This window comes from Rutilus rutilus, assembly GCF_951802725.1.
Source record: "Rutilus rutilus genome assembly, chromosome: 12".
NCBI lineage: Eukaryota > Metazoa > Chordata > Actinopteri > Cypriniformes > Leuciscidae > Rutilus > Rutilus rutilus.
The window spans coordinates 19,315,838-19,330,563 of record NC_140217.1 but is presented as its reverse complement, the minus strand read 5'-3'; the positions used below and the strand labels follow the sequence as shown (position 1 = coordinate 19,330,563).

The 14,726-nt window shown below is 36.0% G+C and overlaps 1 protein-coding gene across 4 annotated transcripts in view; it reads right to left on the bottom strand.

The window, feature by feature from the left end:
- rptor (regulatory associated protein of MTOR, complex 1) overlaps nucleotides 1–14,726 on the bottom strand; it is a 332,162-nt gene that overhangs the window by 174,774 nt on the left and 142,662 nt on the right. For all 4 annotated transcript variants that reach the window (XM_084426710.1, XM_084426712.1, XM_084426711.1 and 1 more), the window contains exons 6-7: nucleotides 11,671–11,817; nucleotides 4,529–4,704 (exon numbers count right to left, since the gene is read on the bottom strand). In XM_084426710.1, coding sequence (XP_084282836.1) covers nucleotides 4,529–4,704; nucleotides 11,671–11,817 — 323 coding nt within the window. The remainder of the gene's footprint in view (nucleotides 1–4,528; nucleotides 4,705–11,670; nucleotides 11,818–14,726) is intronic.

Here is a 14,726-nt window from a genome sequence, read left to right as displayed (position 1 = left end):
AATGCAGTGGAAAAGCACCTTTAATAGGAGCTTTATTTTACACACACACACACACACACACACACACCAACACGTTGTGATTTCGTGTTTTATGGGGACTCTCCATAGACAAAGATTTTTATATGGTACAATTTTATTCTATCCCCTAACCCTACCCCTACCCCTAAACCTACCCATCACATAAATCTGTCTACATTTTTACATTTAAAAAAAAAAAAAAACATAATTTAGTATGATTTATAAGCTGTTTTCCTCATGGGGACCAACAAATGTCCCCACAAGGACAAGGATTTTGGATATTGCCATTTTTGTCGGGACATTTTGTCCCCATAATGTAGAGTTAACCAGGCCCAGAATGATCAGAATGATCTGGATTTGGAAATCCTATGGTTTGCTATTCAGGATCAGGTAATCCATCTTACTTTTGTGCCAGTTTTTCAAATCAAAATTAGATTGGATCACCATGATCCTGATATACACTTTTTCAGATTACCAAATTTGGATTTCTAGTGCTCTACGGAGCCCCTAAAGACACATGGAGATGGACAAATATGAGATGGTGAAAAAAAATAAATAAATAAATATATAAATAAATAAATAAATAAATATATATATATATATATATATATATATATATATATATATATATATATATATATATATATATATATATATATTTCACTGTTTTTGCGTTCACCCGAGAAACTATAACAAATAACTTTTGACTGGTTCAACTCATGATTGTCCCAATGTTGTTTACAAACTGGGATAAAAATAAATTATAATAAAAAACACTTTAAATTAAAAATAATATTTTTGTTTGATATTTATAGCTGTTTGGGGATTATTTTATGGCACCAAAATCTCTCTTTTTTTTCTTTACTGTAGGCTACCGAAAGGCTTAATAGTCAATAGCCTACAGTATGTCTACTTCCAATTTATTACTTTAAAATGAAAACTAATCAAGAGAAAAATACATTTTGTCCCCATAATGTAGAGTTAACCAGGCCCAGAATGATCAGAATGATCTGGATTTGGAAATCCTATGGTTTGCTATTCAGGATCAGGTAATCCATCTTACTTTTGTGCCAGTTTTTCAAATCAAAATTAGATTGAATCACCATGATCCTGATATACACTTTTTCAGATTACCAAATTTGGATTTCTAGTGCTCTACGGAGCCCCTAAAGACACATGGAGATGGACAAATATGAGATGGTGAAAAAAATAAAAATAAAAATAAATAAATAAATAAATACATATAAATAAATATATATATATATATATTTCACTGTTTTTGCGTTCACCCGAGAAACTATAACAAATAACTTTTGACTGGTTCAACTCATGATTGTCCCAATGTTGTTTACAAACTGGGATAAAAATAAATTATAATAAAAAAACACTTTAAATTAAAAATAATATTTTTGTTTGATATTTATAGCTGTTTGGGGATTATTTTATGGCACCAAAATCTCTCTTTTTTTTCTTTACTGTAGGCTACCGAAAGGCTTAATAGTCAATAGCCTATGTCTACTTCCAATTTATTACTTTAAAATTAAAACTAATCAAGAGAAAAATAAAAACAAAATTTTGACAAGTTTTAAAGTTTTATTACATTTTTGTTCCTGAAATCCACCCTTCTGCTGAGATCAGTATAATCCTGATTTTTTGGATCAAAGATTTTGTGATCTAATCTGATTTCAGAATCCTTTTTTTCTTTTGAACAACCCATTTTTGAGATTTGATCCAATCCGATAGTCAAAATCATATCAGATTACTTATGAACAACTGGCCCCAGGAGAGAGAGAGAGAGAGAGAGAGAGAGAGAGAGAGAGAGAGAGAGAGAGAGAGAGAAAGAAAGAAAGAAAGAAAGAAAGAAAGAAAGAAAGAAAGAAAGAAAGAAAGAAAGAAAGAAAGAAAGAAAGAAAGAAAGAAAGAAAGAAAGAAAGAAAGAAAACATCTGACTGCAGATAATCGGGACAACACGTTTTTCTCAGGCACTCTAACTGCGTCAAACAAGAGTCAACAGCTTTCACGCAGGTCTTGCAAAACAAGTCTCACATCATTTAAAATGTACATTGTTGTTGTTGTTTTGTTTTGTTTTTTATGTCGTTTCTTTGATTGCACACTCCACGTCCCACTAAGAATGGTCTTGCAACCCACTTTTGGGTTGCAAACCACTAGTTGAGAAACAACCAGTTGGTTAAAGGACTTAATGACATTTTTTCCATTACTTTTCAAGATGTACCTTTTGGAAAAAGACATTTTAAAGACCAAATATTGTCTTTTGTAAAGAAAATTCTTTTATTTAAAAATAATTTTCATATTGCATAATTTTCATATTTTATTGTAACAAATGTACCAACAATCACATTTAACAAACACTTCATGGTATACCATAAAAATAACCTGTAGTTCTCATTTGATAAGTGATTTCTCACCTTTTTTTTTTTTCATGTCAATAAACACAAAAAAAAAAAAAAAAAAAAAAACATTCGCATTACCTATCTGATCAAGGGATATACATATTTTTGCACCGCTCTGTTCTGGACGGTCACTTGCCATCATGCAGTCCCCTGGCAATGAAAACTTTCGGTAGTTTACAGGGGCTTGTCGCATCAGTTCTGGGAGGCACACTCAATTTACAGTTATTTGGTGCTCCCTATTGTTGCCGGTATATTATTGACATGTAAAAGTCAAGCGGCAACATTCCGGTCTCTCTCTAGAAGCCAACACGAAAGTGACTTAACCTGCAATTCATCGACTGGCCGCTAGAGACAGGCTGCAAAAGTGAGTCAATCCAATTTACCATATTAGTCTATATAGCTAATTTTGCCCTTCATGACAACTGTGAGGAGGGTGAATTTTTTTTATAACTCATCCGTTGAAATTATATTAAGCCTTAAAGTTCTGCATAACTAAGGGCGTGGTCACTTGAGTGACAGGTGGTTTGCCGCTGCTGTCACTACTAGCTGTTTGTCTGCTGTCTGTTATCAAACACGTCTCACCAGCTAATCCCGCCTTTTTGCCCATTTTCATTTATCCAGGAGTGACGCGTGACCAAGATGGTGACGGCCGGCTCTGCCCACTTTGGGCTTCAAAAATGCTCCTCAGAAACCTATGGGTGACGTCACGGACGCTACATCCATATTTGTTTTACAGTCTATGGTAAAAGTCTAGACCCAAAATATAAGACAACCCCATTTTTTTCAGATGTATTTCAGATAAAAAACACAGTCTTATATTCATAAAAATATGGGTATTAACAATGTAGAGACTACAATATATTAACTATAAACAAATAGTTTGCGAATGATCTGTAAGTACTTTATTACTGTATACATATTATAACGTGTTAACCATATGTGACCCTGGACCGCAAAACCAGTCACATGGGTCAATGTTTTGAAATTTAGATGTATACATCATCTGAAAGCCGAATAAATAAGCTTGATTGATGTATGGTTTGTTAGGATAGGACAATATTTGGTCGAGATACAACTATTTGACAATCTGGAATCTGAGGATGCAAAAAATCTAAACATTGAGAAAATCGCCTTTAAAGTTGTCCATTTATGTTCGCGATTGTGCTGCATTCACTCACAAAAATAAATGTTTTGTATATTTACAGTAGGAAATTTACAAAATATCTTCATGGAACATGATCTTTACTTAATATCCTAATGATTTTTGGCATAAAAGAAAAATCTATAATTTTGACAATGTATTGTTGGCTATTGCCACAAATATACCCGTGCGACATGTGACTGTTTTTGTGATCCAGGGTCACATATGACAACATAAACACCATAATTGTAAAGACTGTCATAAACAGTAGATCAAAAGCAGATAATTAGCAATTGACTGGGTATTCATTGATTGCAAACTGTTATTTATTGGAATGTTATTTTGTATTATTTGGCCTGCCCGATTATCAACAGTGTCTGCCGATATAACCGCATCACTACTGCTCATGAAACTCTTCTACTGTATATATTTGTAACACTCCTCTCTGGAATACGTATTCCTATTGGTCAATTATGGTTTTCTGAGGTCAAATATCTTTGTAAAACTCTATTGTCTCTTTGTTCTAACATAATGAAATAACTTAAAATTTCAATTTACTTATTTATAGGGTAAGCAGCTGGTCATTACCTCAAAATCAGCTTCTTCAGTATGATAAAAGATCCCTCCACAGGGTTTAATTTGCAATAATAAGTGGATAACTGCACATGATGCCTTACTGATATATATATATATATATATATATATATATATATATATATATATATATATAATGAGGGACTACACTGAATATTTAACCTCCATTAGCTAATACAGCTACTTTGTAGAGCAAAGAGCAAAGGTCAAAAGAAAAGTGAGTAAACAAAAACAAAAAAAAAACAGAGCAGAAGGGTTATTCTGAACAAAATCCTGGCTTGAGTAGCTCACCATTCAGGTTTTACATGTACAGTAGGTATATGAGTGAATGCAACTGCATGTGTGTGTAATCAGTGTATCTCACCAACGTAAGGCGATTTTGATTGGTGTAGTGAGGCAGGAGGTGAAGAGGTCAGCAGGGAGGTCAGGGTTCATGGGCAGGAGCTCACTGGCCTCACAGGCAGCCAACTGAATGCAGTTCTTCATGGAAGGAGGCAGGGGCATCTGAGCCAGCGGGTGGTTTGGGTTTATTGCTGCCACCTAGTAAAAGATAATGAGAACAAGTGAGCAGAATTAAATCAGGTCCCCCAGGAATATGGAAGTATGTTGTGTCGATGTCAACATTCAGTGTTGTTTTCCCTTACTGATGACTCTGATGTCTGAATGTGTTCAACAGACTTGAGTGACACAAACGCCAGCTTGTGATCATTGTTTTGTTTTTGTTTTTTGTTTTTTTAACCCTCTGGGGTCCTTCGGGTCCAAATGGACCCGAAGCGTTTAAATAAAAAAATGTAAAAAATCATAGCTTCATCGGAATGGTCCGGAATTTGGTGACTTTGTTGGTACTTGGTATATGAACACCCAAAAAAATTGGGGACAGGATTTGAATAGTCTAAGTCAGCCATTCCCAAACTGTGGTCCGTGGACCACTAGTGGTCCGTGAGGGTACTGCAGGTGGTCCGTTAAGGCAAAATAAAATATAAAATAATATTTTTTTTACCTTCATTTTACCAGGAAATTCCCATAACAAAAAAAAAAAGTCAAAAGTAGGCCTATATTGATATAAAATTTTAATTAAATTGTCAAGTTATTGTGTGATTACTAAAATAGCCTAGTGGTGTTCGGCCGTGACATTCAAGTTCAGTGCCGTTAGAACCACAACATTGGTTCGGTGGATAGCAACAGGTTCTCTGAAGAGAAAAGGGCTGAGGCAAATATGTTCTCATTATCACATCACACGCATAGCCTTTAATGGTGCGTTCACACCGGACGGAATTTCGCTATATTCTATTATGTGTATTATGAGGTGGTCCGCGAAAATTCTTGATTTCAAATAGTGGTCCACACACACAAAAAGTTTGAAAACCCCTGGTCTAAGTGGTTGTAAAAAAAATTGTCACACTCAGGACCTTCGGGTCCAAATGGACCCACCATAGGAAATGAATGGGAAATTGGCAAAAACGTGAAAATGCAGAGTTTTTTTGTGCGTACAATCTAAAAATCAGCCACGATCCAGAAAAAAAGCACACAACAGTGAAGGGGTTAATCTATAAAACATCAAGAGTGCAAAACAGACACATCCACACATCCACACACACACACAAACACACTTTTATACACATACACACTAATAAATTCAGATTACAAAAATCTGTTTTGAATTTTTAAAAATCACAGCTTCATCGGAATGTTCCGAAACTTGGTGACTTTTATGGTATTGGGTATGTGAACTAAAAAAAATATTGGGGTCATGATCCAAGCACGTCACACTTCTGCTGTTTGGTCAAAAATGACTCCCATAGGAAATGAATGGGAAATTGTCAAAAATATGAAAACACAGAATTTTTTTGTGCATACAATCTACAAATCAGCCAGGATGCAGAAAAAATGGACTCAACAGTGAAGGGGTGAATCTCGAAAACATCAAGAGTACAAAAAAAAACCACACACACACACATTTTTTTTAATAAAAATAAAATAAAATAAAAAATATATAAAAAATGTGTATTATATTCGATGGGAAAAAATGGGTCATAATTATTGCATAAATATTAATTAAAATCATAAAATAATCTCAAAACACCAAAAAAGAAAAGAAAAAATATTATAAAAAACAAGTAAAAAAAAAAAAAAAAAAGACTTTTTTTATATATATATTAATCCCGCCCTCCGGGTCCATTTGGACCCGAAGGTCCTGAGTGTGACTGTTAAACGAAGGACCCCAGAGGGTTAATAATCTTTTCCCTGACAGAACATAACACTTTTTGGACAAGTTCGAAAAATATATATTTGTTAACTTGTTTATTTCTTTATTTTTTCCAAGTGAAAATGTGTGGTTGAAAATTACTGTACTATATTGTGGTAAAGTACTATACTATGTACTATATTGTGGTAAAGATTTTGGTCATATCATGTATCTCTAAGTAGGAAACAGGAAGCTGCTAGAAGTCACTTCATAATGCTTAAATGCACATTGTACTCACCCGACTGTGCTGGTCAATAGCACAATGGGAAACGACTCGCTGACGACACAGCTTAATGCTTATTGATTTAATTAATCATGATGTATTGTTTTCTTTTAAAATGTTTGATTTTGAAACTGTAATAATATCATGCTTTAATATGTATAAATTATTTGTGAATATTCCCAAACTTCCAGACAGTGCTATATCTCTATGGGATAAGTGATTGTCATATATATATATATATATATATATATATATATATATATATATATATACACTCACCTAAAGGATTATTAGGAACACCTGTTCAATTTCTCATTAATGCAATTATCTAATCAACCAATCACATGGCAGTTGCTTCAATGCATTTAGGGGTGTGGTCCTGGTCAAGACAATCTCCTGAACTCCAAACTGAATGTCAGAATGGGAAAGAAAGGTGATTTAAGCAATTTTGAGCGTGGCATGGTTGTTGGTGCCAGACGGGCCGGTCTGAGTATTTCACAATCTGCTCAGTTACTGGGATTTTCACGCACAACCATTTCTAGGGTTTACAAAGAATGGTGTGAAAAGGGAAAAACATCCAGTATGCGGCAGTCCTGTGGGCGAAAATGCCTTGTTGATGCTAGAGGTCAGAGGAGAATGGACCGACTGATTCAAGCTGATAGAAGAGCAACTTTGACTGAAATAATATGCAGCAAAGCATTTGTGAAGCCACAACACGCACAACCTTGAGGCGGATGGGCTACAACAGCAGAAGACCCCACCGGGTACCACTCATCTCCACTACAAATAGGAAAAAGAGGCTACAATTTGCACGAGCTCACCAAAATTGGACAGTTGAAGACTGGAAAAATGTTGCCTGGTCTGATGAGTCTCGATTTCTGTTGAGACATTCAGATGGTAGAGTCAGAATTTGGCGTAAACAGAATTAGAACATGGATCCATCATGCCTTGTTACCACTGTGCAGGCTGGTGGTGGTGGTGTAATGGTGTGGGGGATGTTTTCTTGGCACACTTTAGGCCCCTTAGTGCCAATTGGGCATCGTTTAAATGCCACGGCCTACCTGAGCATTGTTTCTGACCATGTCCATCCCTTTATGACCACCATGTACCCATCCTCTGATGGCTACTTCCAGCAGGATAATGCACCATGTCACAAAGCTCGAATCATTTCAAATTGGTTTCTTGAACATGACAATGAGTTCACTGTACTAAAATGGCCCCCACAGTCACCAGATCTCAACCCAATAGAGCATATTTGGGATGTGGTGGAACGGGAGCTTCGTGCCCTGGATGTGTATCCCACAAATCTCCATCAACTGCAAGATGCTATCCTATCAATATGGGCCAACATTTCTAAAGAATGCTTTCAGCACCTTGTTGAATCAATGCCACGTAGAATTAAGGCAGTTCTGAAGGCGAAAGGGGGTCAAACACAGTATTAGTATGGTGTTCCTAATAATCCTTTAGGTGAGTGTATATTGTCATCACATATATTGTTTCTGTTAGGAAAAATGCATCTTTTGGATGAAATTCAATAAATAAGTCTTGTTCGTCATAATTATTATAAAAGCAACAGAACCTATATTACATCCAGTTTATTAGCAGTTTATTTATTACAGTGCATGAGTGTGAATCCTGTGATATCCGCCTTTGATCTGGTAGGTGTCTGATCCACTACGAGAAGAGAGAACTGTCCATCTTGGCAGCACTTTTTTCACTCCTCCCCTCACTGCAACCACCTACTCTGGCCTAAATTTTAGGCAAGGCGATGCACATCTCAAACGAGCCTATTGATCCACTACGAGAAGAGAGAACTGTCCATCTTGGCAACACTTTTTTCACTCCTCCCCTCACTGCAGCCGCCTACTCTCGCCTAAATTTCAGGCGAGGCACATCTCAAATGAGCCTATAGGCCTTTATTACATTTCCACGTTCGATCCATGTGGTAGCATAATATTCAGACACACATTTTTTTATTTAAAGGGGAGAGCGCAAATCAGAAGTGTGTGTGTGTGAGTGTGTATGCGCAATAGAGTGTCTGATCATTTTATTTTTTTACAGAACTGCAAGAGTACAATACAAACAACATATTACATTAAAGAACATCAGAATTAGACAAAGCTTAACATTGTAATGATGACTAAAGTCTATTTTGGGAGGATTAAAGGTTTGGGGGAAACTTATTGCATTAAACATTAATGTTGCCATTTTTATCATGCACTTACTTTACAAAGCAATCATCAATAATTAGATCAAATTGAAGTTGTTTTAAATAATGGAATATTTCCAGCCCATAGACAATTATTCAAAAATAACCGGTTTGATCATCTTAAGTCATATCCTACGTAATTGAGGACAATGACAAAAATGGGTGGTTAATCATAATAAATATAATGCAAAAATAAAACAAATTAATATAAAAAAATTAAATGAAAGCAGTCCGATTATTCCTCTGGTAGTAACTTGAGCTGCTTGTTAATTGCTTGTTAATATATCATGACTGGCAACACCAGCAGCACTGACAATTGTGTCTATCAGATAATGCAAATAATTTCACAACAATGACAATAATTTCACAAGCAGCGCATCTGGTTCACGTTTTTGCATATCTCTGCCCATGTTTACATATTAATTAAATGTGTTAATTCGACACGCAAATGCAAGTCAGTGGTGGACTGAGAAACAATTAGAATCAAAGAAGCTGCCTATAAATAATGTGCAGCGTCTGGACCCATCAGACACAAAAATATTATTAAAATTGAACACGCCAAAAAGGCAGAACAGGCCTCTGGTTACCATCTGATAAGATGGAAAAGGAAAGACTAGGAAAGAATGCAGAGCCAGAATGCCTATTACCGCTGCGGCAAAGCCACCACAGCAAAAATAAAGTCGCATTTCAAAGTATTTTGCTAAATGTCCACCAGGTGGCGCAAAGGGACATTTTGCAAAACAGTTGCAATTGCCACATTTTGAAATTTATGTGGAGCAGATGTCAATTAACAGTAAGCATGAAATACGACAATTATGGTAATTTCCAAATACGGTAATTTCCAAATACGCCTACAACAAACATGAAAAATCAAAACAAGAGCTATTGACATTTGCTGTACAATAATGAAACAAACAAAGATTTGGTGGATACAATATTCCATATTGTAGATGTCGGTGGGCAACAGTAGCCTATTCCTTGGAGGAGCAGCGCGATAAAAAAACAAAACAAAAAAAAAACACCACAAGACCATCATATCTCGCACTCAGTGAAAATAAATTAGGTGCAATGACGCTGATTATTTTTACGATTTAATGAGACGAATGAAGAGCACTTTTCTCTCGTGTGTGTGGACACACTGACTGCTGGACAACTGAACTTCTGGGCATTTCTCAGAGAGTAAATTTGTGGTCGAGTGGTTGAACTTAGGTTTCATATGACACAGGTTCAAATCCCGAGCACACATGGGCTACTGTATTTTTATTATTATTATTAATGGAGAGATGGTTCTAAAACTTTGTTACAACAATTTTTTTCTTATTTTTTTTTCTTATATTTATAAAATAAAATTACCATGCATTTCCATTTTACACTAAGGAACAAATATTATCCAACAGACTGAATTTACATCTGTATAATTCCAATTGTAATTTCAAAAGCAGTTCTGTTAAATAAAAAATAACGTCAGTTACCTATGCCAGAAGCAGTAGACACATCACATTAACGATTTCAATATAGGACTTATTCTCTTCGAAAAAGACTATAAACATTACAGATCACATCTGAAGTAACAACTATATAGTAAAACTAATCCTGTGAGACTGAGATGCTGCAAATCGAGTGATTTTAGGTCAATGTTTTGGCTGTAAGTCAATAACGCCCTCGGTGGGGAATAGTAAGATGGCTGCTCAAACACTTCCGGTTGCTTCAGCGCCTGATGGCAGTTTAGAACGCAATGAGCAATCCAGATATTATACAGATCAGTGGTTAGCCCTTGTTATCTTGTGTATAAATAGCCCTAATGTTTCCTGTGTTTAAAAAAATTCACAGTTAAATTTACGGTAAAAAACTGGCAGCTGTGGTTGCCAGAAATTTACCGTAAAAAATATGGTAGCAACATTTTAGATTTTACAGACTTTACTTAAATTTTAGAGTAATAAACCGTATTTAATTATCTGGTATAATGTTAATTTACTGACCCTATTGAAGTATTAATATCTGTTTTGTACCATAGTTATACACTGATAACCACCAATCACAGCGGTGATGAAAAATCACATGATGAATTAAAGCTCATCACAAGCAGCTCTTTCACAAGAAAGTTAATACTAATATATAGAAGCTGCACAGTGTCATTCACACAAACACTAAACACCATCATGGTAACACACCATGATGAAATAAAAAAAAAATGCAATAAACATTAATTTAACATAAGTGTAACATAAAACCCTAATATCATAACTGATTAGAAAAAACTAAGAAAACTATGAAGAAACAGTTATTTCAACAAAAATACATCAAATGTGAAGTGTGACGCAGGGAATTGTGGGAGTGTCAATTTACGTTTTTTCACTGTAAATTATACAATGACTTTTTCACTTTCAAAAACTGTAAATTTCACAGTATTTTACAGTAAAATTACATTAAATGTACCGTTAGATCTATCACAGTTGTTTACCGTATATAGTAAGGAAACTTTCTGTTAACCAATAACCAATCTTTGACAGTTAAAATCACGATCATTTTTTACAGTGTATGTGTGGTTATTCTGTTCCCTCGTTCTCCGGTCTTCATGTTGAAGTTATAAGTATGTTATTCTGGTAATAAAACTCACTGCATAGATCAATCTCTCCCTTGGTATTTTTTTATTTTATTTTTTTTCACCCTGTGTTAGAACTACATTACAAAAATTGTATGACCACTATACGTTATGCATGATAAAAAAAAATGTGTCAGATGTAAATAACACATTGAATTGACATTTGACCATAATGGTGTGTGCACATGAGAGAGAGTGTGTGTGTGTATATATATAAAATCACACACCTCCAGCTCCTGCTCCCTCTGCAATGCAAACTGTTTGAATGACTTGACAATGATCCCAGCGTTAGAGCAGTCATACACAAAGATGGAGGGACTTCCCATCCATGTCTGTAGGTCATAGATGGACAGAGGGATGTACTGGGTGTAGTTCTGAGAGAGAGAGAGAGAGAGAGAGAGAGAGAGAGAGAGAGAGAGAGAGAGAGAGAGAGAGAGAGAGAGAGAGAGAGAGAGAGAGAGAGAGAGAGATTATTTTTGATAACTCAAGTCCAAAACAAATTAACTTTAAAAACTTCAATAAGTGCAAGAGAAACAAACTACTGCTAATGACTGCTGTGGGGAGATGTGTTAAGTTAAGTTAGGGACAGGTTTGGTGGAATGGGTAGGTTTTAGTGTTGGTTAAGGGGTCAACAGTGTACAGGGACCAATTTGATTATTATATAAGGGTACATGGTTCAAACTGTTTATATTACATTGTTTTAATTAATTGAACGAGTATTTTCTTGAAAATTTAACTGTTTTCTCCTGTTGATGCATGATTTAAGGAATATCCTGTTTAACGGAATAGTTTACTTAAAAATGAAAATTCTGTCATCATTTACTCACCCTCAAGTTGTTTCAGACCTGTATGAATTAATTTCTTCTGCTGAACACAAAACGATATTTTGAAGAATGTTGGTAACCAAACAGTTGATGTACCCTATTGACTACGATTATTTTCCTACTATGGAAGTCAATGGGGTCCATCAACTGTCTGGTTACTGACATTCTTCAAAATATCTTCCTTTCTATCTTCCTACGAATAGTGTTAACATAGATTCAAAATACTAATTAAACTCATTGTTTCACAACATTTGTACATGACCCACTGAATTGAAGTTTAATGACATTTGTTAGCATTTTATTTACATTACATAATGATTAGCAGATAATTTAAACAAAGCATAAAGCATATTATCTCATAGCTATTTGAATATATATTAACTAATACTATTTGTGTCATGTTTCTTAACCCTTATGTGCTGTTGGGGATGTTTTCATCCACTATGGGGTATTTTTGAGTCTAAATTTGGCCATAACTTTTTCTGTGTTTCAGCAAATGGAATGATTTTTGGTGACAAATCTTATTTTGACACATATTTTGGGAAAATGCTTTGAAATTTTTCAAAAACTCAACAGTACACTGTGGGCAAATTTACTACCCTTTCGTTATGTTCGTGGCTGAAAACAGCCACTACTTTAAACTGCTGTAAAAATGTATCAGATAAATATTTTTTTCAATTTTTTTTGCATAAATCTATTAATCAACCTCAGTCCTGCTCAAAAATACTAAATGTTTAAAAAAAATCAGGATTTTAACTCTTTAATTGCCAAATTCGTAAATGATGTCACTGATTTGGGAAAAAACACACACAAAATGACTCATTTTCAATATAAAATGTGATTGTGGACTGGATTTTTTTTTACCTTTTATCACAGTCTTGGACATGTCAAAGATTAGAAACAACATTGGTTTTGATGCATTGTTAGTTTTTGTGCAGCATCAGATTTTAACTTTTTCTCCCTCATTTACTGTTCGTGGCTGTTTTTGCCCCATTGACTTCCATTATAACCAAATTTTTTGATTGCAAAGTCATGACACCATATAATCATGCATTTTTGATTGTTGGTGGTTTTCCCTGTTGGGAAGAGGTAAAATTTGTAATTTTTACTGTTGATAACCAGGTGGCACCATTAACCCTTTAGATAGGCCTGTGCAAAAAAAAAGCTTAGTTTCTGGCTTTTACATGGAGTTATATGGAGTATAATAGCATAATAAAGTGTGTGTTTGTGTGTGTGTGTGTGTGTGTGTGTGTGTGTGTGTGTGTGTGTGTGTGTGTGTGTGTGTGTGTGTGTGTGTGTGTGTGTGTGAACTCACCTTGATGCGTCTGAGAAAATATGCACCTCAGCTCTCAGAACTACATGGAGTAAACAAAAACAAAGTAAGTGTATTTATGCATCTGCTGCCTTTTGATGGTGAGAAATGCAGACTAAACAAAAACAAAGCAAGTGGATTTAAACGCGTGCATGCAAGCCTGCTGGTCATTTGATGGTGAGAAGAGCAGCAAGCAACATGAGAAAGGGCTTGACTTGTAGTGAAGTTTTAGAGATGATTATGCAGCCTGGCCCTTCCAGCGAGCTGCAGGATGTATCGTCTTCTCCCTCTGACACCACAGACTCAGGAGAGTCAGATCCTGATTTGGATGTGGCACCCTCATCATCCTCTTTAGCTTCCACTGAAGGCGAGGAGGATTCGGAGGATCCTGGATCTGGGTGGATTGGGAGAAACGGCGAAGTGTGGTTTTCCACCAACGCGGAGACAACTCCCTTTCTTCAGCCTGCCAGAGGCGTGACTCCAGGGCCGACGCGCTATGCCTTCGCAAGGGTCCAGAACATGGATTCCGTGTTCAATCTGTTTTTTACGGAGGAGATGATTGACCTCATTGTCAGCATGACTTGCGTCAACACATACATGTTTGTACAGTCATACAAACATGTATGACTATGCCTTGTGATGGCATAGCGCGTCGGCCCTGGAGTCACGCCTCTGGCAGGCTGAAGAAAGGGAGTTGTCTCCGCGTTAGTGGAAAACCACACTTCGCCGTTTCTCCCAATCGACCCGAATCCAGGATCCTCCGAATCCTCCTCGCCTTCAGTGGAAGCTAGAGAGGATGATGAGGGTGCCACATCCAAATCAGGATCTGACTCTCCTGAGTCTGTGGTGTCAGAGGGAGAAGACGATACATCCTGCAGCTCGCTGGAGGGGTCAGGCTGCATAATCATCTCTAAAACTTCACTACAAGTCAAGCCCTTTCTCATGTTGCTTGCTGCTCTTCTCACCATCAAATGACCAGCAGGCTTGCATGCACGTGTTTAAATCCACTTGCTTTGTTTTTGTTTAGTCTGCATTTCTCACCATCAAAAGGCAGCAGATGCATAAATACACTTACTTTGTTTTTGTTTACTCCATGTAGTTCTGAGAGCTGAGGTGCATATTTTGATTTTCTCAGACGCATCAAGGT